The sequence below is a fragment of the Chaetura pelagica genome, unplaced genomic scaffold (genome assembly GCF_000747805.2).
Source record: "Chaetura pelagica isolate M959 unplaced genomic scaffold, ChaPel_1.0 scaffold471, whole genome shotgun sequence".
Lineage (NCBI taxonomy): Eukaryota > Metazoa > Chordata > Aves > Apodiformes > Apodidae > Chaetura > Chaetura pelagica.
Genome location: NW_009952430.1, coordinates 2,921,196 through 2,942,962, shown reverse-complemented (window position 1 = coordinate 2,942,962; position 21,767 = coordinate 2,921,196). Strand labels below are relative to the sequence as shown.

Genomic DNA, 21,767 nt, shown 5'->3' with positions numbered 1-21,767 from the left:
CACATGCACTATATCTCCATGTTTTGGTAAAAAAGCAGGATGGACTGTGGCAGCCACGTGCCCAGGCCCAGCCTGGGAGATTGTTCCATCTGCCTTGGAGGATTGTTTCGTTTATGCAAAAAGACCCCAACCAAGAGCACTCTCAGCCTACCTGCCCATCCTTTCTTGGACTTGCAAAGGCTCAAGACTTGGACTTTTGCTTTTTTGAGCCAGTTTGGGTTCAAGAGTGAAGAGTGAGTGTTGTCCCCATAGGCTCAGCCCCGGTCCTTGATTTCAGATACAGGTTTTCTTCCAACTCAGCTGCAGGAATTTGAGGCGGGGGTGGGGGGGCGGGAAGGGGGGTGGGTGTTGGAAACACTGTCGCAGCTGAATTCCTTTGGCTCCTGGCGCTGCTGGAGAGGAGAGCAGAGCCCCTGGTGACAGGGACTGCGGGACGAGTCCCCGTCTCTCTCCACCGACTACAGAGGGAGCTGCGGGACCAGTTTAGCGCCGCGCGCTCCTTCCACCCGCCCGAAGCGGCGGGAGAAGAAGCTGTTCCTGCTGCCTGGAGCCCCACTGAGAAGTCGGGGTGCAGGAGGCAGCCGGGGTCAAACACACATTAGACAACGGAGGCTGGAGTCCCCTGGGTTGGTCCCGGGAAGATCGGTCTGTCCGCGGTGCATCCCTGCAGGGCTCAGCATCCCTTCAGCCCTGGACGTGTCCCCCGCCACCTCGGCCCCCGATCTACAGCTGGGGGTGTAGGCAAACTCACAGCTAATCCATCCCAGAGACATAAGGGTGGCCTGGCTGAAACGCCTAAGCCAGGGATGCCCGGGGCAGCAGAGCCACAGGTGGCGGCTTCTGCCCCCGGCCCTTCCCTGCCTGCAGGCAGTACCAGCTCGTGTCACTGCTGGGCATCCGTGCAGGAGATCTACCCTTGGTGTCCACCTTAGGAGGAAGTGATGTGCATCCTAAGAGAGATGCTTCTCTCCCCAGAGCAACCTCATTTTGAAGGGCATCACTAGTCCAGTTCATTTGAAGTTTCACAAGACGAAGTCCAAGGCAATAATTTCTGCGAATCCCCCTCCCCCCACCAGGGAGTTGCCTTTAATTATCAAGCGTCCTTCCTTTCTTTTTCTCCTTTTCTTCCTCTTTGAAGACCAGCTGGAGCTCCTGTATAGATAAGAGATGAGCCAACTTGTGCTGGCAGGGCTTGGATCAAGTTCTTTTATAAAGCTGTGGTCACCTCTGAGAAACCACATCACTGGAGAAAGTCTGAACCTTCAAGGCACTGTTGTGGCAAACACAAACCTTCTTTTCTCCTTAGGGCAAGCTCTTCCTCTGCTGCAAAAACATTTTCTAACTGTACCTCTATACTGTGTTTGGTGGTGCCTCAGTCACCCCACTCCCCAGAGCCCCATAATTCTTTTATATCGATATTATTCCAAGTGCTGAGCACAGATTTATTGTTTCTCCATCTAAAACTTGTCAACAACAACCCCCAGGCACACACAAACCATCAGAGGAAGTTTATAGAAATACAACATTAAGCCCGTGCACACTGGTCACTGCATGGAAGGCTTGAGTGCAGTTGCCACCAAGTGCCACCACCTCCATGGCACCTCCAGAACCCGGGGCAGAGAGGCACCATCCACCCACTTGGGCTGGAAGAGTCCCAAAGCAAAGAAGGAACATTATTATTACAGAAACTCTTTGACTGTTTAGAGTTTTAGTGTGAAAACTTGGAAAAAGAGTGTTTTTTTTTTCATTTTTAATTAAGACTTGAGCTCAATGCAAGAGGTCTACCAGGCCAGGCCAGCTTCTAGACATCCACAATTTCAATGACATATAAAAGTGATTGGGAGACTTTCTAATTGTTTCAAGCCAGACGGGGCTCCACTTGCCAGCCTTCCCCTGCTCTCCCTTCCGCACATGCCTTCCAGTCCCAAGGACTTTCTAATTGTGTGATCTATGTGAGCCATGAAGGAGGAACAGCCCAAACACCAGAGCTGTGCCCAGCCCTTTTCCCCAACCCTAGGGCAGCTCCACCACCTCCACCGAGCACGTGGGGATGCTGCCACATGCCAGGACACACTTTTAAGAACCATGAATATCACATTCTGGTTTCATGTTAGTAGCCACTGGTGATCTGAAACAGTCAGACTTTTTGCTCCTCTGTGTATCTGCCCCTGGAAGTTCTCCAGTCTTGGGGTTGATACTTCTTTTTGTTGCAAATTAACTGGGACGAGAGTAAAATTCCGTTGTCTGGTCTTCCCAGAAACTCATCACTGAATTCCTTCTTTCTCTGGCATATGATCAGGGCCACCTCCCACAACACAGCAGCATTTAAATAGATATTTACTTTTAGTGGGATGGATTTAAGGCAATTTGGGATTTAAAAATTGGATGCTTAGAGAGAGCACAGAGGACTGGTGGGAGACCCTCGCCTGGGGGCTGGAAGAACACCAAGGGTATCACCAGGGGAAGGTGGGTCTGCTGCAAAATACAGAATACATCCATAAGCAATCCTGAAAGGCAGGTTTGGACTGAGGTTTTTCAGAAGTGGCTGGGTGCAGCACAGTAGAGGGGAATTTGCACTCTATTAAAATAAACAAACAACAGACTAGAACCCAGTTCTCCATCACAAACCTCAGACTGAGACCAAAACTGCTAAATCCATTTGCGTAGCCATTTGCACATCTCTGAGACAGAGGAAAGAAAAGGAATAATTTGCCTTCCCCGTAAACATTTTCTAAGTGTTGAGATAATTTCCTGCTGCATACCTAAAAAGCTAAAAGTCCTCCAGGCTCTCAGGTCCTGAACATTAAAACCAAGTTCCATCCTACTCACCCACGTGCCCTGTTCTGGTTTTAAGCACACTAAAAGGCCTCTCTCTCAATTAGATGTTTTCCAGCTAAACTTCCACTTCTCAGGGCATCACAGATCAGTGGCCTGGATTTGTGCCCTCAATTTTTTGCAGGTACTTGGGGGTTTGGGGGGGAGGGGCTCCCCACACTGTGCCTGCATTAGTGTCTGATAGGGCTGTGCACACTCAGTGGTTCCCCCTCAGCTGAGCTTTTTCTAGGGTTTCTAACTCATCCACTCATCCTCATTTTTGTCTCATTATCTGACACTTTTGCTCTGGTGCCAGATTTGATTGAAATATTATTAGTGGGAGAACACACTTGTAGGAATCTCATTTCCTCAGGAGGAGAAAATGTTTGCCTTTTTAAATTTCCCTCAAAATAAGTATTTTTCAACCCTCTCTTTCCCATGAGATGTCACTCATGAGAACAGGTGGAGCCTTATTTTACTTGAGAGACGCTGTGTCTGGGACTGTGCCCCGCTCAGCAGTTCTCTGCCCGGCCAGAGCTGCCCCAGGGGTTCTTTGACCATTTTTTGACGGAAAAATAAAAGAGATTACATCTTCTATGACCAAACCAAAGTTCTGCAGCAAAGCAGGGAGAAGGAAGTCCCAGCGCTTCATCCCTGGGTGTATCAGCATCCCCTCCACTCTCCCTGCCGGCAGCTCCAGCTCTGCTGCCATCGCCCGAACGGTGGAGCTCCCAGACGAGAGGGGAATTTCAAACCATTTTTTAACAAGAGGATTTTGGAGCATTTTGGAAAGTGCTGCCATAATTGTCTTATTGTCTGTATCACTAATGCCTGCTCAGAGTGCTCCTGCCCAAAAAGTGGATTAGCGGCAACTCTTGCTCAGTGGAGGCATTGTGGGCCCAGTCTGTTCCTTCTGATGGAGAAGACAAAGACAAGGTCTAATCTGTGAAATTTGGCCCAAACCACAGGGCGCCAAAGCCTTTGGCTTCTCCAAGTGCCAGTTCAGGAGAAAGAAATGGGAGAGCCCTGAGAAGCGATGCAGGAGGAGGGACACTGTGAAACACCGAGAGATTATTTGGCTTTGCCTGATAAAAGAGGGAATTCATTTTCTGCTGGCAAGAAACCTTTAAATCTCCCAGAGAATGTGCTGAGGGACATTGTGCATGAACATGATCCTTTGGAGAACTAAATCCAGTTCACAATATAGCCAACGATCTCATTTCAAAGCAGTTAACAGTTAATTTTTAAAGCCATTATTAGTATTCAGAGTTAACACAGAGACTTTTCAACCTCTGCTTCTGCTTAGCAAGTTGGTTGGGACCAGCCTGGGTGTGTACATATTAAATACCATAATTCTTCTTCCCAGTGACATAAATCTGTGGGATTTTGCCTCCTGTGGTGGAGACACTCTGCTGTTAAATATGGTCCCACCCATCCCTGAAGGATCTTGTCCCCAGAGCCAGCACTGCTCAGATCTCCAGATATCAGTTCACCTATGGACAAAGAACTGGGGTGGGTCTCCAAAGGAAGGCACCCCGTGTGGTTTGAATTGTTTCTCCAAAGACAGGAGCCAAAGCAAACCTTCTACCAAAAGTCAGGCCCTTGGGACAGCTTCAAGGCTGGGGTCACTTTTGTTGGTTTACAGCTACAACTGGGCTGACCTCAGGAGTTATCCAGACCAGGCCTTCCCTGGTGAGATCCATTCACTGGAACTAGGATTTAAAGTACCTGAGTTCCCAAAGGCAGTGGATCAGGAAAAAATAATGATAATTACAAAAAGGTTTGTTGAAAGCAATAATGTCTGAACCAAACCTCTACAAACTAAAACAGAAGAGTACTTGAAGCACTTTGCATCAGGATGCATGGGCTGCTCTACTGAAGCACCAGGCAAATTGAGTTGTTTTGACGTTTTCCTGTTCAAATATTGTTGGAATCAGTCTCTTCACGCACAGCTTGACTTTGGTGCATTTTTTTTCCAGTAGAAATCTTCTGGAGCTACATTTTTTACTGTTTGGAGTCTTTGGAGGAAAACACAAAAGCAAGTAAAGGAGGTCAATTTTGTTCCTGATTCTGAAAAAGGATTTAAAAGCATGGTTCAATATAAATGTGCACCTACAACACATCACCTATGTAGGACTTGAATTCATAGTTAAAACTGAGTGTGATTTCCTGAGGAAAAGTCTTTCTTTATACAGAAACTTTCATCAATTACTATTGCAAATTAAGATGTGTTTTTTCCCAGCTTCATTGCTGTTTTATTTCTTAGTTCACAGCGTAAGGTAAAGGAGTCACTTGTTGGGCTTCTCAGTCTGGAAGTCTTGAGGCCCATGTTATCAATGCAGAGGTAACTTCAGTGGAATAAGAGGGGATCTAGGGACCCCATGAAATTGAACCTTCTTCTGTGGTTCAGCCAAACAGCTTTTTCATGGTTCTGAAAACCTGCCCAGGAAATAGCTTCCCTGAAGACAGGCAGATGCTAATTCCCAAAAAATGCAGGTCCTTTCAGGTGCCTTCTCAAAAAAAGGTCACACTTAAAGACAACTAAGCCTGGAGGTTTATCCCTCTGTTTACCTTTTGACACACTTTGGGGGACGGAGGGGAAGATGAGCAGCTGGGAATGCCACTGACCAAAATTCAGGGGTGGAAAAATATCTGCATTTTTGCCATGCTATTTGTCAGCCTTCAGTGGGCCAGAGACATCCCACCATCAACCACTTTTCCTGGGCACTTTGCATCCTTTCACACATGCTCCTAAAATTCTCTTTCAGGCATTTGTTTTAGTCCCAAACCAGACAGATCTCAGCTGAGACACAGAAATGCACCACTGCCCAAGCAGGCGATGGGCTGCCTCAGCAGATCCATGCATAGAATAGTGGCTTGTCTTGGAAGCTTCAGGCAGAGATATAAAACTGTGGGACAGACAGTTTTGCATGAGCATGCACCCAGGGGAAATCTCTTCCTAACTGCAGGCAGTTAGTAGCTGGCTTGGAGTGCTGATATCCGTGTATGTATTAATCCCAGGTAATGTAACTACAGATGTTCTCATTCATGAGCCCATCTAATCCTGTTGGGCCTCTGCCATGGTGTCTCGTAGCATGAGTTCTACGAGTTAATTACATGCAGTGCAAAGAAGCATTTCCTTTTATCATTGAAAAAAGGTTGCCTTTTAAACGCCTTGAATGTTCCTTTGTCCCTGTGTTTTAAGGACCAGTGAAGAGGAGCACCTGCCTGACCTTCTTGGTGCTGTGCAGTACTTGGCACCTCTCCATCGTCTCCTGGCAAGTCGGTTCTAATCTTTCCTGTCGCCCTCAGATGGGTGCCTCTCCATGCCTTTCACTCCAGTTCCCCAGCTGAGGATGTGCTCTTGATTTCTATGGTGTCACGAGATGATATTCAGTGTTGCTCTCTACCCCTTTGATCACACAAACACAAATCTTGTGGCTCTTCTGAGCTCCCTTGCAATCAGCCAGATGTTTCATTGACTCCTAGAGCTTTTTCTGGAGTGGCTGCAATTAACTGGGACCCTTCAGCTTGTATGAGCCACCCTGTTCCTTCCTTCCCATTATCCATCCTTCCATGCACTGGGTTTTGTCTTGGCCCTGAACCCATATGGCCAGTATGGGCAGGTGTCACAGAAGACCTGCCTGGTCTCCTTACGTCTGAATTGGTCAAGCTGAAGGTGCTCACCTAGAAATACTGTGAGCCCCCTGCTTGTCAGGTCATGGCAATTATACAAGAAAAATCAGCTTTTGTGGACAGAGGCACCCCCACTGCTACTCTCATTCCCCATTAAAACCTCACATCTACTTATACTTCTTGTTTTCTCCTCCACAGACAGGTTTTTAAGCAGGAAATAACTAATAATTCCTGGTCATGTCTGCCACAGACACTCATCAGAGATTTTCCTGCAAGATTTTTTGAAAGAACTAAATCATGACAGGTATTTTCCTTCCCCCTGATGCTGTGGAACTCACAAACCAGGCCGTTTTCTTGTACCACCATCATCTCTGTTCACTCCTCCCACATCTCACTCCCTGCACCTTTGCATTCTCCTTTGTGGAGTGATTCTTTTGAGCAAGGCATTGAGGATACAGAGGAGAAACTACCATTATCCCTTTTAGTGTCCCTAACAACATCCTGAGCACCTTCTCCTCATGCCTCATGCTTTCTGCTCTGCTGATATTCTGCATGATGGTGAGTGAGGGGCAAACACTTGCACTCAGGGAAGTCCAGGCATGACAAGGTGTTTTGTGAACCAAAAGGTTCCTAGCAGAAAGGCAGCAAGGATTCCAAGGGGGCGTTTGCACCAGTCTCCCCCCATTTGCCAAGCTATTGCAGTTGTTCTTCAATTTGGGGTTACAACATAAGGAATAGGGTTGGGTAGGATGAGGGGTAATGGTTTCAAACAGAAAGAGGACAGATTTAGATGAGATAGGAGAAAGAAATTCCCTCCTGTGAGGGTAGTGAGACCCTGGCCCAGGTTGCTCAGAGAAGCTGTGGCTGCCCCATCCCTGGCAGCGTTGAAGGGCAGGTTGGATGGGGCTTGGAGCAGCCTGGGCTGGTGGGAGGTGTCCCTGCCCATGCAGGGGTGGGACTGGATGGGCTTTAAGGTTTCTTCCAACCTAAAAGACTCAATGATTCTATACATTTGAACTGTACTGGAGGAATCATTATTAACCACCAGCAGCCCAACTACTCCATGGCTGCAGGAGGAGAAGAGCCTGTAATTGCTGGCTACAAGTGTTTGCACTGGCCAGGGAACTGCAAATTGCCTTTAATTGCTCCTAATTGTTGGCACTGGTTCAGTTCCTCCAGGACAGGGACGGCAAGTACATCTGCAGATACTACTCAGACCACCTCCAGTTTCCCTGTGCCAGGAGAGCTCACTTGCTGCTGATCCAGTTTTCTGGAAGACAGGAAAGTCAAAATGGTGTCAGGCATTTGAGGAGCTGGAGTGTCACTGCCCAATGCAGGCATCCTGGGCTCACAGAGTCTTGGGCAGCAATGAAGATTTGGGGACTGGTGGCAGAAGAGTTGGGGACTGGTGGAAGAAGAGTTGGGGAGCTCTCTGCATCTAGGGAGGGTTTCTTCTGGTGACGTCCTGGATGATAAATGGTGATTCCCAGCTCCTCTGCCACTTGTCAGCTTTGTAACCTTGGGCACATCATGCATGCCATGGGGACACTGCTGACATCTGTGCTGCAGAGCACTCACAGAAGCCCAGCCTGGGGGGAGAGCAGACAACCTCAGAGAGATAAGGCTGTAAAAATAACCCCAGCAGCTTTGGACAAGCTGTGCCAAGGCATTACCTCATGAGGGAAGGAAGCAGCAGCATCACTATTTATTTATCTGGTGTCCAAAAGAGCATTCTCTGCTCTGCAGCCCATCCTCTACGAGCCTGATTCTGTAAGTCTTAATCACCACAGAGGCTTTTTTTCCCTTTCTTTCCTCTTCCCCCCTCCCCTTTCCTCATCCAAGAAGTCCCACTGAAACTAGTGCAATGTGTTCACATGGGGAGGATTACTCACGGAATGGGGTTTTGCAGGCAATGCCTGACACCCTCTCGAGCACGAGTCATATTCCTCCCCATCCTCCTGCCCTTTGCCTCTCCTTGTGCAACGCTTCCCTGATTTGCTTATTTTTTTAATTAGCTCCTGTCTCTCTGCTCTTCTTCAACTCTTTTCTGTCCTGTTTCCTCTGCAGGCTCCAGTTTTCATGTATTTTTATTTCCTCTCCCCCCCAGCAATATTGAAGCCACCCCCCGGGTGCAGCCTGCAATTTTTCCCACTTAAACATCAGTCTGTCCTCTGTGCTCCTCACAACTCACACACATTTACCACTAAGACTTTTCTAATCCACGCTGGGTTTGATGGAAAAGTAAGATTTCCTTGTGAGCACTTTTGCAAGTGACTGTTCCCAGAAGCTGCTCGAGGCAAGAGTAGTAATTTTAATCAAAAACCCCAAATCAGAGGTGTTAGAGGAGGAGGAAAAAATAAACCAAATCTTTGTTGGTTTTCTTTTTTCCCCTCTCATGCAAAAAATCCTCAGATTTTGTCAAGGCTAAGTCTCTTCCCATCCAGCACTGGTGGAGCTGGAGGATGGCAACAGTTTGCTGGTGCTCTTGGGTGGGTTGTGTCGGGATAGGGTGCCCCATGTGAGTGAAAAGGGGACATCCCAGTGCAGAGACATCCCAGTGCAAGGGGGCTTCAGGAACCAGCCAAACCCCGCTGGGAAGAGGAGCAGTCTGGGAATTGCTGCCCAGTAAATATAGGTCAAATGGGGTGCTGCTGGTGCAGGGAGCAGGATCAGGATGGTGCTGGGGCAGGTTGGAGAGAAGCTCCAGTCAAACACTGAACTTCGACATCTGACACAAATGAACACAGGATGTGATCTGCTGTCCCAAAATCAGGCAGATTTGGGGTGTCTTACAGCAAGGAATGTGCAAGACAAACCAAGAATCATTGTAGGGTGCAACACAAACCCTCACAGGAGCAATGTGCTCAATTTGGGGGCTTGAGGGTGTTTTAAAAAGCCAAACCCAGTCACTGGAGTCCATGGAGACATCCACCCAGATCCTGATACACAGACCAACCCCACTTTTTGGGTAGTGGGGCAGGTTTTCCCCCAGACCCTGTCTGTGGCAGGCAGCTCACCCGAGGGGCAGAGGAGAGCAGGCTCAGTGCTCCCCAGGGAGGGCTCTGCCTGGCTCCTTCCCGAGGATGCTGCACAAGAGAAGGAAAGATGTTCTGCCTTTCCCTGCCACCACTCAGCAGGCACAGAGTGCAGCCTGGCACGGACCTCACAGCTCTTAGAAATAAGGGCTGTTAACAAGTTTGTGAGGCCATAATCCTTTTGGAGCAGTGATGATAACAAGCTCTGCTGCTTTTTTTTTTTTTTTTCCTCTCTTTTTTTTAGCAAACAGCTGCGCCGGTAAGTCCCACTGTGGGAAATGAGATGGTGAATGATTTCAAGTACAGTATTTACATCCCCTGCCAAACCCTTCACATCTGCCCAGCTCTGTTGTCAGGCTTCCATCCATCTGGCTGGGAACAGCAGGTCCTCCAGCCTGCCTGCATCCCATAAGGGCATTTCCTTCCTGATCCCACCATGCCAGCTGCCTGGGATGCTTCTCAGCAGGGAAGGACTTGAGCGAAAGCACTGAAAAGAGTGTGTGGGGTTTTTTTCTTGTAGTGCACGTGAAATGAATTCCCAACATCTCTGAAAGTGATTGCTTCCTTCCTGCCTGAGAGATCCTGTGCTGAAGAGGTGATGAAATGTTCCTTGGTTTTCTACCTCTTCCTTACAGCCCTGCCACTGCTCCAGGGAGCCCAAAGGAGTTTGAAGCCAGCTGGGGTGTGGGCAGTGGGTGCTGTGATGCTGCCTTGGTTGCTTCCCTCCTCCTCAGGCCCTGAAAACCCTTAGTCATGGCACCCATGGGATCAGGCAGTTACAGTGTCCATGGCTGGGTATCCTTGAGCACACATTGCCCTGGGCAGGTAGTCCTGGCTGCAGCGCCATCTCCAGCTGTGGCTGGCCCAGCCTCTCCCCACTGCAGTCCTCCCTGGTCCCAAGGGACAGCCATGCACCTCCCTTCCCAAATGCCACTTCTATTTCAGGTCAGTCTGGTTGCCGGCTGGACAGGACGTTGACCAGAAGTCCAGCTCTCCTCTACCCCTGACCCTCTTGTGTGTTCCCCCCACAGAGTGTGACTGTCACCCCGTGGGCGCCGCCGGCCAAACCTGCAACCAGACCACGGGCCAATGTCCCTGCAAAGACGGTGTCACCGGCATCACCTGCAACCGCTGCGCCAAAGGCTACCAGCAGAGCCGCTCCCCCATCGCCCCCTGCATAAGTAGGTGGATTGCTCCTTCTGGGGCTGAAATTAGAAATATCAACCTTCAGAAACCCACAGGAGCCCCTGCCCAGGCTGGGCTGACAACAACCCCACCATGTGTGCTAACGGGCCGTGCTGGGGGGTTGGAGCTGTCTGCCTTCTTGGGTGGGTTGTGTGAGTGCATCTACAGTATTTGCCAGTAATTTGATTATTCTTCTCAGAACAAATGTGCCCCCAGAACACATTTGCTTTGGGGCACCCTGTCAGGTCTGGCTGCTAAGGCAGACAGCTACAAATAGGTTTTTCTCTCAAAAATCAGGCTGTGCCACACTGGCTCAGAGCTCAAACCAGAGGAGCTGATGTTTGGATGGAGTTGCCATCACAGTAATGCAGCCAACAGCACCTAGATTGCTGCAGCGGATTTTACCCACCCAGAAACAGGGCTGTTCTACCCTTTGCTTCCTTGGGTTTGCTTTTTAATTTGCTTTTGTAAAGCTGTTCTCACCCTGTGCACTTAAAACAACAGCAGCAAACACCAGGTACAGCTCCCAAAGTCTCTCAGTTGCAGCATCTGCTCTGCAAACATCCCCATCCCTGTGCAGTCCCTGCTGAGGGCTCGATGCCAGGCTCAAATTGGCCCTGGGCTTCTCCCTCCTGCCTCCTGGTTTGGCTGCTGGTGGAGCATTCAGGAGCTAGTGCACCTTGCAAGACACATCTCCACCTCCCTGAACAAAACGAAGCATCAAAATGATAGTGCCCAGGCTGTGTTGGGAAGGAGGGGCTGCTCCCCCAGAGGCTGCTCCCTGCTGCTAGAAGGGGCTAAAGGCCCAATGGAAAAAGCAAAGTGAAGGTTGAAAGAATCAAGTCTCTGTTGGGAATGCCCAGTCTGCTGCTGCACTGACTCCTGGCAGGATCTGCCCCTCAGGATGGCCATGACCAAATTATGAGACAGATCCCCTTTCTCCACCTTCCCCTGCTGAAGAAAACATCCATTCCAGGGTGTTTTTTGATCACTTGAGATTCATTCTTCCCCATGTCGCAATGATTTCCCCCTGCTGCTGCAGTCATGGCTCTGCTATGCTTTGCAACAAGTATGCTCAAAGGTTTATCATTCATCGTTCCCCTGGGCCATGGTAAATTTGAGGGTAAATTGTTCCTTGCATCACCTCACTTGGAATTCAGTGCACTAAATAAAGACAGACATGGAATTTCTACATGATGCAACCAGGCTTTTGGACCAAGGCTCTGCTCATGCCAGCTGCAGAACTGGTGTGCTCAAAGCTGCCTGCTGGCATGAGCCTGGCAGGGCTGCCCTGCCTTGGCCCTGCAGCCCAGCCTCCAGCCCAGCACTTGGGAGAGATCCTTACTTGGGTGTCACTGACAAACATCCTTTCCAAGGGGCCAAAAATCTTGACTGAAACATTTTTTAAGCAACACTCTGTTGTGGCTACCAAGTGGCTGCACAGTTGTTGGGCATTTGGTCTGCACGTACAATGCTAAAGCAATCAACATGAGGATATGAGCAACTCACAGTTCTCTCATCCTAAAAAAATCCCAAACTAGCACAATGTCATCCTTGAAAAATGCCAGTCAGCACATGGGAAGGATGTCTTTCACACATATTTCATATGTGTGTTGTGGAGGGCACTTGCTCTCCATCCCAACCTGCTCAGCTCTTCCATCTGGCATGGGGAGGCACAGGCACACTGCACATAGCATGAGGCTGTCCAGATGATCTGCAAGTGCACAGTTATTCTCTGATTTATCACTGCTCAAGTCCCAAAAGCCTAGAGCCATGTAAAAATAACCACATGGGGAATAAACAAGACCCCAGCGGGGTCTTTTTGCCCAGGCAGCCAGGAGCCACCAGCCTGGGAACAGCTATGCTGGCTGGTCACATACTGCCTGATTATGCAGTGTGTGTTTCACAAGGGCTTGTGCCTGTGTTTTTAATTGCATGAGGATGAATGACTCAAGAAGTCATTTAATGCTAGTTGGGCTGCACCCCTAGGAGCTGCCATCATTGCAATGCAGTCAAACCCTGTCTCCTCAGCCAGGTGGGTTCCCGAGAGCATAAGCATAAGGCAGATGCTGTACCTCAGCTGGTGTCTAAATTCCACTGTTAAAATGGACTGGTAGTGTGTTCCCCCACTGGGGTTCTCAGGGATGCACAGAAATTGCAGAACTGTGCCCTAAATGGACAAAGCATCATGAGAGTTGTATATGTGTGCAGGGGAAAAGAGTTCATCTTGCCAAAGGTGGGACCACAGAATGCACTCCACCTGCAGTCCAGCCTTTTTTACATCAACAAACAGTCAGACTTAGGCAGGAAGATCCAGAACATGATGTTGTTTCAATTATGCAATGACAACCCCAAAGCACAACCAGTTATGTTTGTGTTTCCTTTACATGTGTGAGATAACATTAGCATCCCAGCTAATATATGCACCATTTCACCTGCATCCCGTATCACACAAGAGGTCTCAGACATGGATGCAAGTAGCAGCTGGAATAGACAACCCAGGGACCAGGAGATGCAGGAGGGCTCCCATTGCCTGCTGGGGGTCAACACTGCACCACAGGCAGCACCTTGCCAGAGCACCTCTCACCCTGGGGTGCTACCTGGGATGTGGCACTTGCAGCAGGCTGTGTTGGGCCACCATAGCCATTGCTGGCCTGGACACCATAACAATTACCTGGCTGGTTATATGGTCTTTTATTTTTAGCCACAATATTTTTGGCTTAAAAAACATTTTCAGGGAATCAGCACATCAGGACCTGTGGAGAACAGCCCTAAAATCCCTGAATCTTTTTTTTTGTTCCCTCCTTGCTAGTTGGGAAAGGTTGGGAAGGGCAAACACTGCATGTGCAGGGGCCAGGCTCTTTGGGATCAGGAATAATGCCTCTTTCTTTTCTCTCCTCTCCTTCCCTGCCTGCTCCTTGCTGTCCTGCCCAGAGATCCCTGCTGCCCCCCCCACCACCACTGCCAGCAGCACAGAGGAGCCTGCAGGTATGTTGTCTCTTCTTTTAAAGCAGCTTGATGGCAAATGCCTTTTGAGCAATTGTCTGCCTCATATGAAATTACATAAATCTAATGCCTAAATTTGTTTGTACTGGGACAAGTGGTTTCCTTTCATGCCCAAAATGTCCAAGTGTGCAGCATCCTGAGAGATGAATGTTTCTATGAGCACATGGGAGTGCAGGGAAGATGCAGAAAGATCTTCCCAGAGGTGGCTAAATCTATAGGCACACAGGGGTTACCCAAAGTGGGACCAATGCTTGATGGAAAAGAGGTAAGGATTCAAGACCTGGTTAAGTATTAAGTGGTTAGCTGCTCAAGTAGAAGAGCCCTAAGAGGTTAAGGGAACAGGACAGATGAGTTCTTCTGGTGGGGCAGTACTAGAGAACCACAAATGCCCCAAAAGAGGACAAAACCCCCCCAAAAAACCCTAGCTGCTGATGAGACCTGTGTACATGAACCACAGCGTGTCTGGCATTTGGCTTTGTGGGTCCTTGGGGTGGGATGTGGCAGTGTTTAGTGGTGCTGTTGGGGACACTTGTGCTCAGATGTGTCTCAAGGCCAGTGGCTGTAAGAGCTGGGGGACAGAGCTCAGAGCAGGGGGTCCTGCAGCAAAAACTCCTGCAGTAGTGGCTGCAGCTTGTTCATGTGCACCCCACCACCATCCCCTCCTGAATTACACCCCCAGAGGGATCAACAAGTGCCCCCACCATGTCACTGAGGGACTTTCCTGTCCCCAGCTCCCTCGGGGTCAGACAGGTCTGAGCAGGGGCTGAGAGCAGGGGCTGGAGGGCCCCAGGAAATAGTGACTGATTCCATCCCACTGGCTGCAGATCCCCAGGTGTTTGAACAGCGCCACAGCTGGGAAGGACACGGGCTGTAAGAGCTGTTTACTTTTGTCTCAGCAGTGTAGGAGGGTTCATAAATAAAGGATTTTGTACTAAAAGTGATGGGCGTCACCTTGGATTGAACTCAGAGCCAAGACTCTCCCCGTGGCAGGGCAAGCACACGGGCTGTGGCTGTTGCTGAGTGCTCAGGAGCTCTTCCCAGGGTGGAAACGCAGGGAGCAAAGGGACAAGGTCTCCAGTGTCACACAGGAAGGTGAAGCCCAGGGTTTTCTGTACAGCTGAGTTAAAAGGACAAGTTCTGCTACCTGCAAACACAACAGCAGCAACTCTGTGTTTCAGTGTTGTGTCTCGGGCTGGTATGTCTTACAGCCTCAGGTGTGTGCCTGTTGATTTGTGTATGCTTCTTAGGCACCAAACACAAACACTTTGGTGGACAGCAGGTCCATGTCCAGCCAGTGGGGAGAGCCAAGGAGCACCTGGACATCTACCTAGGGAGTGCCTGTAGGGATGGCTGTGGGGATTAAAGGTGCGTTGGTCAGGACATGCCCCTCACCTTCAACCAAAGCTTTGGGTAGGTGTCTGAAACACTTTCCAGCCTGGCCACCAAGGGACCATCTCTCTCTGGTGCTGCTGGCAGGGATCCAGCCTCCGTCCCTCAGCCCCCACAGATGAGGGCAGCAAATGGCCCCACTGGGGAAGGAGCAAGTCCCATAACTCCACATCCTTGTCTTGGAGAAAAGGGTTAGTTAGAAATCTGCCCAAGCCTGACTGGATTTGTATGAAGCCTGTAACTGAGAACATCTCAGCAGGGTTGGAGACCTCCCTTTAGCAAAAGAACCCACACTGGGGGCTGGAAGAGGGTTATCCAGAGGCCGGGACAGAGCTGGGCATCCTGACAGCCTGTGAGCCAAGAGAAAACACTCAGCAGCATCTCTTGGATCCCCACATGGCAGGAGGGCTGGATCTCCCTGCTCCCTCCTGGACTGACGACCAATGTATCTCACCAGAAGGGACTTGTGCCACCCCCCTGTGAAAGCCCAGCAGAGGCTGAGCCAAGCTGAGCAATCTAATGGGCCCTCCATCTATTCATCATTCTTCTCACAGTGATTTTTACTGGACTTTCAAAGCACCATTTTGCCCTGGGAGCTTGAACCCTCCATATTGCATTCCTTCCTCTCCACGGGGAGTGTCAGGTGGTCCAGGGTCTTGGCATCACTCATCTCCCAGCACAACCCTGAAGCATCCTGTTGAAATCCATGGTGTTTTCTTGACAAACCCTTAAATCAGTGTGTCTTCCAAAACGTCCAAAATATGAGATCAAAAGAGTTATAGTGATGAAAAAAGAAATTAGTGGAAGACTTTGGGGACCAAATTAATGTCACCGCTGAGTCAACAAGGTATAAATTCCAAAAGAGCCTGAGCCAAAGCAAGGAGTGTAATGAGTGGAACAATGTCAGCTTTGGCACAGGGGTCCTGCCTGGCTCCCCTTAGTTCTCAGAGCTCTGATTCAGTTTGGGGAAATGGTCCAAAACTGAATTGTTTAGATGAAATGCATTCATGCTCTCCCATGCTGGGAAACTGGAGGATGATGAGGAGATGCTTCTCATTTTCATGGCCAGAAGAAAGCTCTTGCTACCACCCAGTTCCTTTCTGGTCCTGTTCAGAAATACAGAAGGAGCCACAGCAAAAGAGAAAAAAAAAACAAAACAGTGGGGGGAAAAGGTTTACAAACCTGCCAGTCGGTCGTTGACTTATCTGAATTGAATCCAGATTGGCTTGGAAATTATCTTAAGTGGATGCTTTCAGCTGGTGGGCTTAAATAAAAACAGGTGATTGGATGGATGCAACTTCGCATGGTCTTCCCCTGGAAATCAGCCTTTTAGGTTTCAAAATCAGATCTGGACTTTCCAGAAGTCATTTGGGCTCAAGATGCTGCCTGAGCCCTTTTCTTCCTGATTGGTGAGGAAAAGGCTGGAGATAGGTGCAGAAAAGGCAGGGGGAGGGTGGGAGTGGGGGTGGAGAATAAAAAACCAGAACATTTGTTACAATCCCTCTGTCTGTCTGGGATGTGCAGGGGCCTGAAGCAGCTTGGCTGCGGGTTGCAGCTTTCCCAGAGCATGCAGAGGTGGATGCAGGCTGTGGGATGCGAGGATGATTAATGCCTTCCAGGAGCAGCTCAGAGAAAGGAGATGGGCAGTCAGGTCTCTGCTCTGGAACAACCTGGAATACTCTCAAGGAGAAAAAAACAACAAAAAAAACCCCCAAACAAACAACACCCCAAACAACAGAACAAAACACTACCCCAGTGCCATGGGCTGAGTCTTTCAAGTCTGTTCCTGCTTCTGCATCTCCCTTGGGAAAAACACATGGAAGGTCACTGCTTCAGTCTGGGAAACTTTGTGGGAAATAGAAACCACACAGATGAGAGCACTGGTTCCTGGGGCAGAGCACCCCATGGCTCCCTCACAGCTTCTGGGGCCATCGTGGTGCAGAGCTCCTGCCACACAGCACCAGGACAAGCCACCCCCCTGCCACCCACCCCTTCCTTACATCACATCTGTACCTGCACACACATGTCCCACATAACCCCTCCTGCACCCTCCATGTGCTCCCGGCCCCTTGGCCACCCCCAGCTGTGTCCCAGCCTCAGGAACACCCTTGGTTTCTTCCCACCCTGTCCTGTGGCAGAGCTGGAGGCTTCGGCCACCTCCTTCCAGCATCTGTCCCAAGATTGGGCTTTGGGGTGAAATTCCCAAATTTTAGCCAGAACCCTCCACCAAAACCAGGAATGAGAAAAATTGCCCTCTCTGATGACCTGGGCTCCTGTCTCAGCATTGTTTGCTGGTAGTCAGAGTTGTCCTGCCCTAAAAAAGAGTTGGTTTTATTTTTTCTGAAAGTTAAAGACTTTTGTTTTTGCCTGCCCAGGCCCAGATGAGCTGGGGCAGAGCAAGGCCACCCTCGAGGGTCTCTGCTCCCCAGAGAAGAAGGGCAAAGTGCAGATTTGAGAGGGTAGCCATAGGCTCATAGATAGATGGCCATGATGAAAAGGCAGTCCTTCAGGCCTGCTGCCACCAACACTTGCATCATCCCAGCAAAACCTCACCAGGCACCATTCAAAGGCGAGTTAAATCACTTCCTCTCAGGAGCTGTGCTTGAATTTCATGGCTTTGGCAGCTGGGAGCCATCTCCTCATTCCAGCCTCCTGGCCTGCCTGGACCCATCCCTGTGGGAACATGGTCTTTGTGGCTCCACATCTTCACTCCCAAGCAGAGGCTGTAGACCACTGATCCTCAACTCATGGTCACATAAACACTGTGATCATCTCTGCAGCAACAGCTTCAAGGCAAAAGTGACATTAGGAAAGGATGACTGGTACTGTAGCTCCTTTTCATGAGCTGCAGCAGCTGGAAACAAGGAGTCAACACCATGGGAGCCACCAGCTGTGAGGGGTAAAAAGCTTGCTCAGAGAATGACTGTGTGGGGACAGGTTGGTGGCATTATGCACACCCTGTGCTTGGAACAGGACACAGGGACAAACTGCTGCTCCCCAACCCCCTCCTGAACATTTATTTAAACCACTGCACCAGCCCTGGGGGAGCTGAGTGGCAAACCTCCCCCTGTTGTTGCACCCACAAATGCAATGGATGCTGCCAGCTTGGCCAGTGAGGACCTGGCTCATCACTCTGTGCTGAGGCCTGGGCATGTGAGCACAGCTCTTGGGTGGGCTCTCAGAAGGCTGGAGGAAGCCAGTTCCACTCCACACTGAAGGTCACTTCTTCCCTGCTTCTCAGAGCACTGAGCAAGCTAGGAGGGAAGGGAGCAGCTCTGCACTGAGGTAGCACCCAGGTTGTGTGTTTGGATGGTGGCACCTGCCCATCTTGCTGATATAGACTCAGAAGCTGTGTCAATAGGTCAAGGAGATATCCCTTGAACCTCCATCTCCTCCTGCCTCCTGTGGCCTTGGCCCTCCTGGGGGGATGGCTGGGTTGGAGTCTCCCCACGTGCCGTGGTTTTCTCTCAGAGGAGGCCCCACACCAAAGCTGCCAACAAGTGTTGAACATTGCAGCCCTCCCAAATCTCAGGCAGGCAGCCCTCAGTCCAGTCACCCCAGCAGGGCCAGGTCTCCACTGAGCTGGGCTGGCTGGCTATGAGCCCCAGCTGTTCACCATGATACAGCCACCCAGTGTCCTCCAGGCTCCTGCCAGCCCCACGGGTGCTGTGCTTTCAGGGGTGCTGTGCTGTGACAGCACCCTGCCCAGAGGAGGGAGGGATGCTCTCCACAGAGCAGAGGTGTGCAAGGCCAATTCTAGGGCAGATCTCCTTAATCAGAGGCAAACTGAAAAAGAAAAAACACCAAAAAACCCAAGTTTTAACCTTGCAAAGTTAACGTGGCAGGCACTATTGGAAAACATAAGAGAGTTTAGCTTTTGCCAGCTGATGTGTATTGAAAGGGAAAAGCCCAAGGAGGTGTCTGATTTCAAACCACATTTGTCTCAAGACCAAGACAGGAAATAACAAAGCCTTAACTCTACAGAATCCCAGGCAGGACACTGGCTAGCCTTAGTTTTTTTCAGATTTGAATTACTGACATGTCTTGGTCATCACCCAGCACTGATACTCAGAGAGAAGGAGCGTGTGCCTGTGTGCACTGGTGTCAGTGCTGGCATGTACAGAGGGGCTGGGCTGGGCAGTGCTCAGCTCCTGCCCAGAGAGCTCCTGACTTTGCTGGGCAGGAGCTGCCAGGTTGAGGGCACTGCTCTGTCCTGGTTAGAAACATAGAATCACAGAATCATCCGGGTTGGAAAGGACCTTGAATATCATCAAGTCCAACCATCACCTAATCTACCCATTCAGTGCTTAAATCATGTCCCTCAGCACCACATCTACATTTCTTTTAAACACTTCCAGAGATGGTGACTCCACCACCTCCCTGGGCAGCCTGTTCCACTGTCCAACCACTCTTTGGGTAAAGAAATTCTTCCTAATATCCAGTCTAAACCTCCCTTGGTGCAGCTTCAGGCCATTTCCTCTGGTCCTGTCATTATTCACTTGAGAGAAGAGCCCAACTCCCACCTCCCTACAACCTTCTTTCAGGTAGAGAGGTGCCCCCAGAGGCAGGGAAAGGGTGTGAAAAGGAGAGACTGCACCAGTGGAGAGGAGGAAGCTAAGAGGGAGCAGAAGCTCTGGGAAGAGATGGGAGCATCCCTCAGGCTGGGAATAAAACTGCTGCACAGCTGCCAGCAGCACAATCAGGAGGTGAAATTCTCATTTCAGACACCCTTGTGTAAATCTGGTCTCAGTCTGGGGGCATTGAGCTTTGTATCTGTCCAAATGAGTGATTAATTCAGCCCAGCATGGGTATTCTCTGCCTGTCTCAAGCTGTAAGCAAGGTGATGGATTGACTGGGTGATTGATTGACTGATTGATGGCCACAGCATCCATCTCCCTCCTGAAAAGAGGTTTCTTGTGGTGATCCATGGTGAATGGCTGTGAGTACAATAAGGGTGAGGGGTTTCCAATGAGGAAACTTAGGTAACTTCAAAATATTTCAGAACGTCTGTCAAAAAACAAAATAAAATCAAACCAAAAAACATCCAAAACCCACAAAACCAACAAATCCAAACCACTACAAAACTGCTGACAAGTTTCATGCACAGCTGCATTATGTTCTTACAATCCCATCACAGGGCTTCCTGCATCCTCACATCCCTTCAGCCCTCCATCCCTTCATCCTTCCATAAAATCATAGAATGATGAAGGTTGGAAGGGACGTTAAAGATCATCTAGTTCCAACTGCCCTGCTACGAGCAGGGACACCTCCCACCAGACCAGGCTGCACAAGCCTCATCCAGCCTTGCACACCTCCAGGGAGGGGGCAGCCACAATCTCTCTGGGTAACCTATCCCAGCACCTTACTACCCTCATGGGGAAGAATTTCTTCCTGATGTCTCACCTAAATCTCCCCTCTATCAGTTTAAAACCAGCACCCTTTGTCCTGTCACTGGCCTCTCTGATGAAAAGCCCCTCCCCAGCTTTCCTGGAGCCCCTTCAGGCACTGGAAGGTGCTCTCAGGTCTCCCTGGAGCCTTCTCTTCTCCAGGCTGAACACCCCAGCTCTCCCAGCCTGGCTCCAGAGCAGAGCTGCTCCAGTCCTTGGATCATCTCCATGACCCTTCTCTGGCCCCTCTCCAACAGCTCCATGTCTCTCCTGTGCTAAGGGCTCCAGAGCTGGACACAGCCCCCCAGGTGGGGTCTCACCAGAGCAGAAGGGCAGAACCCCCTCCCTGGCCCTGCTGGCCACACTTCTCTTGATGCAGCCCAGGACACAATTGCCCCTCTGGGCTCCAGCACTCACTGGTGGCTCATGTTGAGCTCCTCATCTCCTCCCACCCCCAGGTCCTTCTCCTCAGGACTGCTCACAGTCCATTCTCCCCTCAACCTGGATTTGTGCCCGGGGTTGTGCCAACCCGGGTGCGGGACCCTGCACTTGGCCTTGCTGAACTCCATGAGGTTGGCATTGGCCACCTCTCCATCCCCACATCCCTCCTTTCCTCCATCCCTGCATCCCTGTTTCCCTCCATTATTCCATTCACATCCTTCCATTCCTTCATCCCTGTTTCCTTCTATCCCTCCATTCACATCCCTCTACCCTCTCATTCCTAACTCTAGGATGCTGCCACCTTAGGGAATGTGGAATCTGGGTGCCCACAAGCCCTGGGCACTACAGCCAAGCCATGAGCTTCAGAGGAAGGACTTGAAAAGCCCAGAATCGCTGTCAGACCCATTTAAAAAATAATAATGGTGATTTTGAGGTTAAATGAACTGATTCTCCCCTCCCTGGGACATTTCCAGGAGCTGCTTCACCTTGGCAAAGCAGAGCCCTTGCCCCCAGCACCATCCCTTAGTTGCCCTGGAGTGGACTGGATTTGCCCCAACTCTGGGCACGTCCTGCCCCGACCCCCCTGCCGGGATCCTGCTGCCCGGCCGCGAACTCACAGGGTGACCAAGGCTCTCCAGAGCAGATGATTCCCTATGCATGTATTTCATGCCGTTAGCTCGGGGCACGGGTGTGTTCCCAGCGCGGGGGGCGGCCCTGGGGCTGCTCAGCGAGGAAGAGTCAGGCGGGGACAAAGAGCTGTTGGGGCCGGCACCCCAGGGCCCCCCCGTCTCCTGCGGGAAGGGGCACGGAACGGGCTGCCCGCTCTGGTTCCCCCGGGAGAAGGGCGAGCCCGTCCCTGTGTCCCGGTCCCCCG

General features: G+C 50.3%; 1 protein-coding gene across 1 annotated transcript in view; it reads left to right on the top strand.

The window, feature by feature from the left end:
• Positions 1 to 21,767, top strand: part of NTN1 (netrin 1) — a 121,257-nt gene that overhangs the window by 77,184 nt on the left and 22,306 nt on the right. Inside the window, exons 5-6 of the mRNA XM_010008270.1 lie at positions 10,517 to 10,666; positions 13,605 to 13,658. Coding sequence (XP_010006572.1) covers positions 10,517 to 10,666; positions 13,605 to 13,658 — 204 coding nt within the window. The remainder of the gene's footprint in view (positions 1 to 10,516; positions 10,667 to 13,604; positions 13,659 to 21,767) is intronic.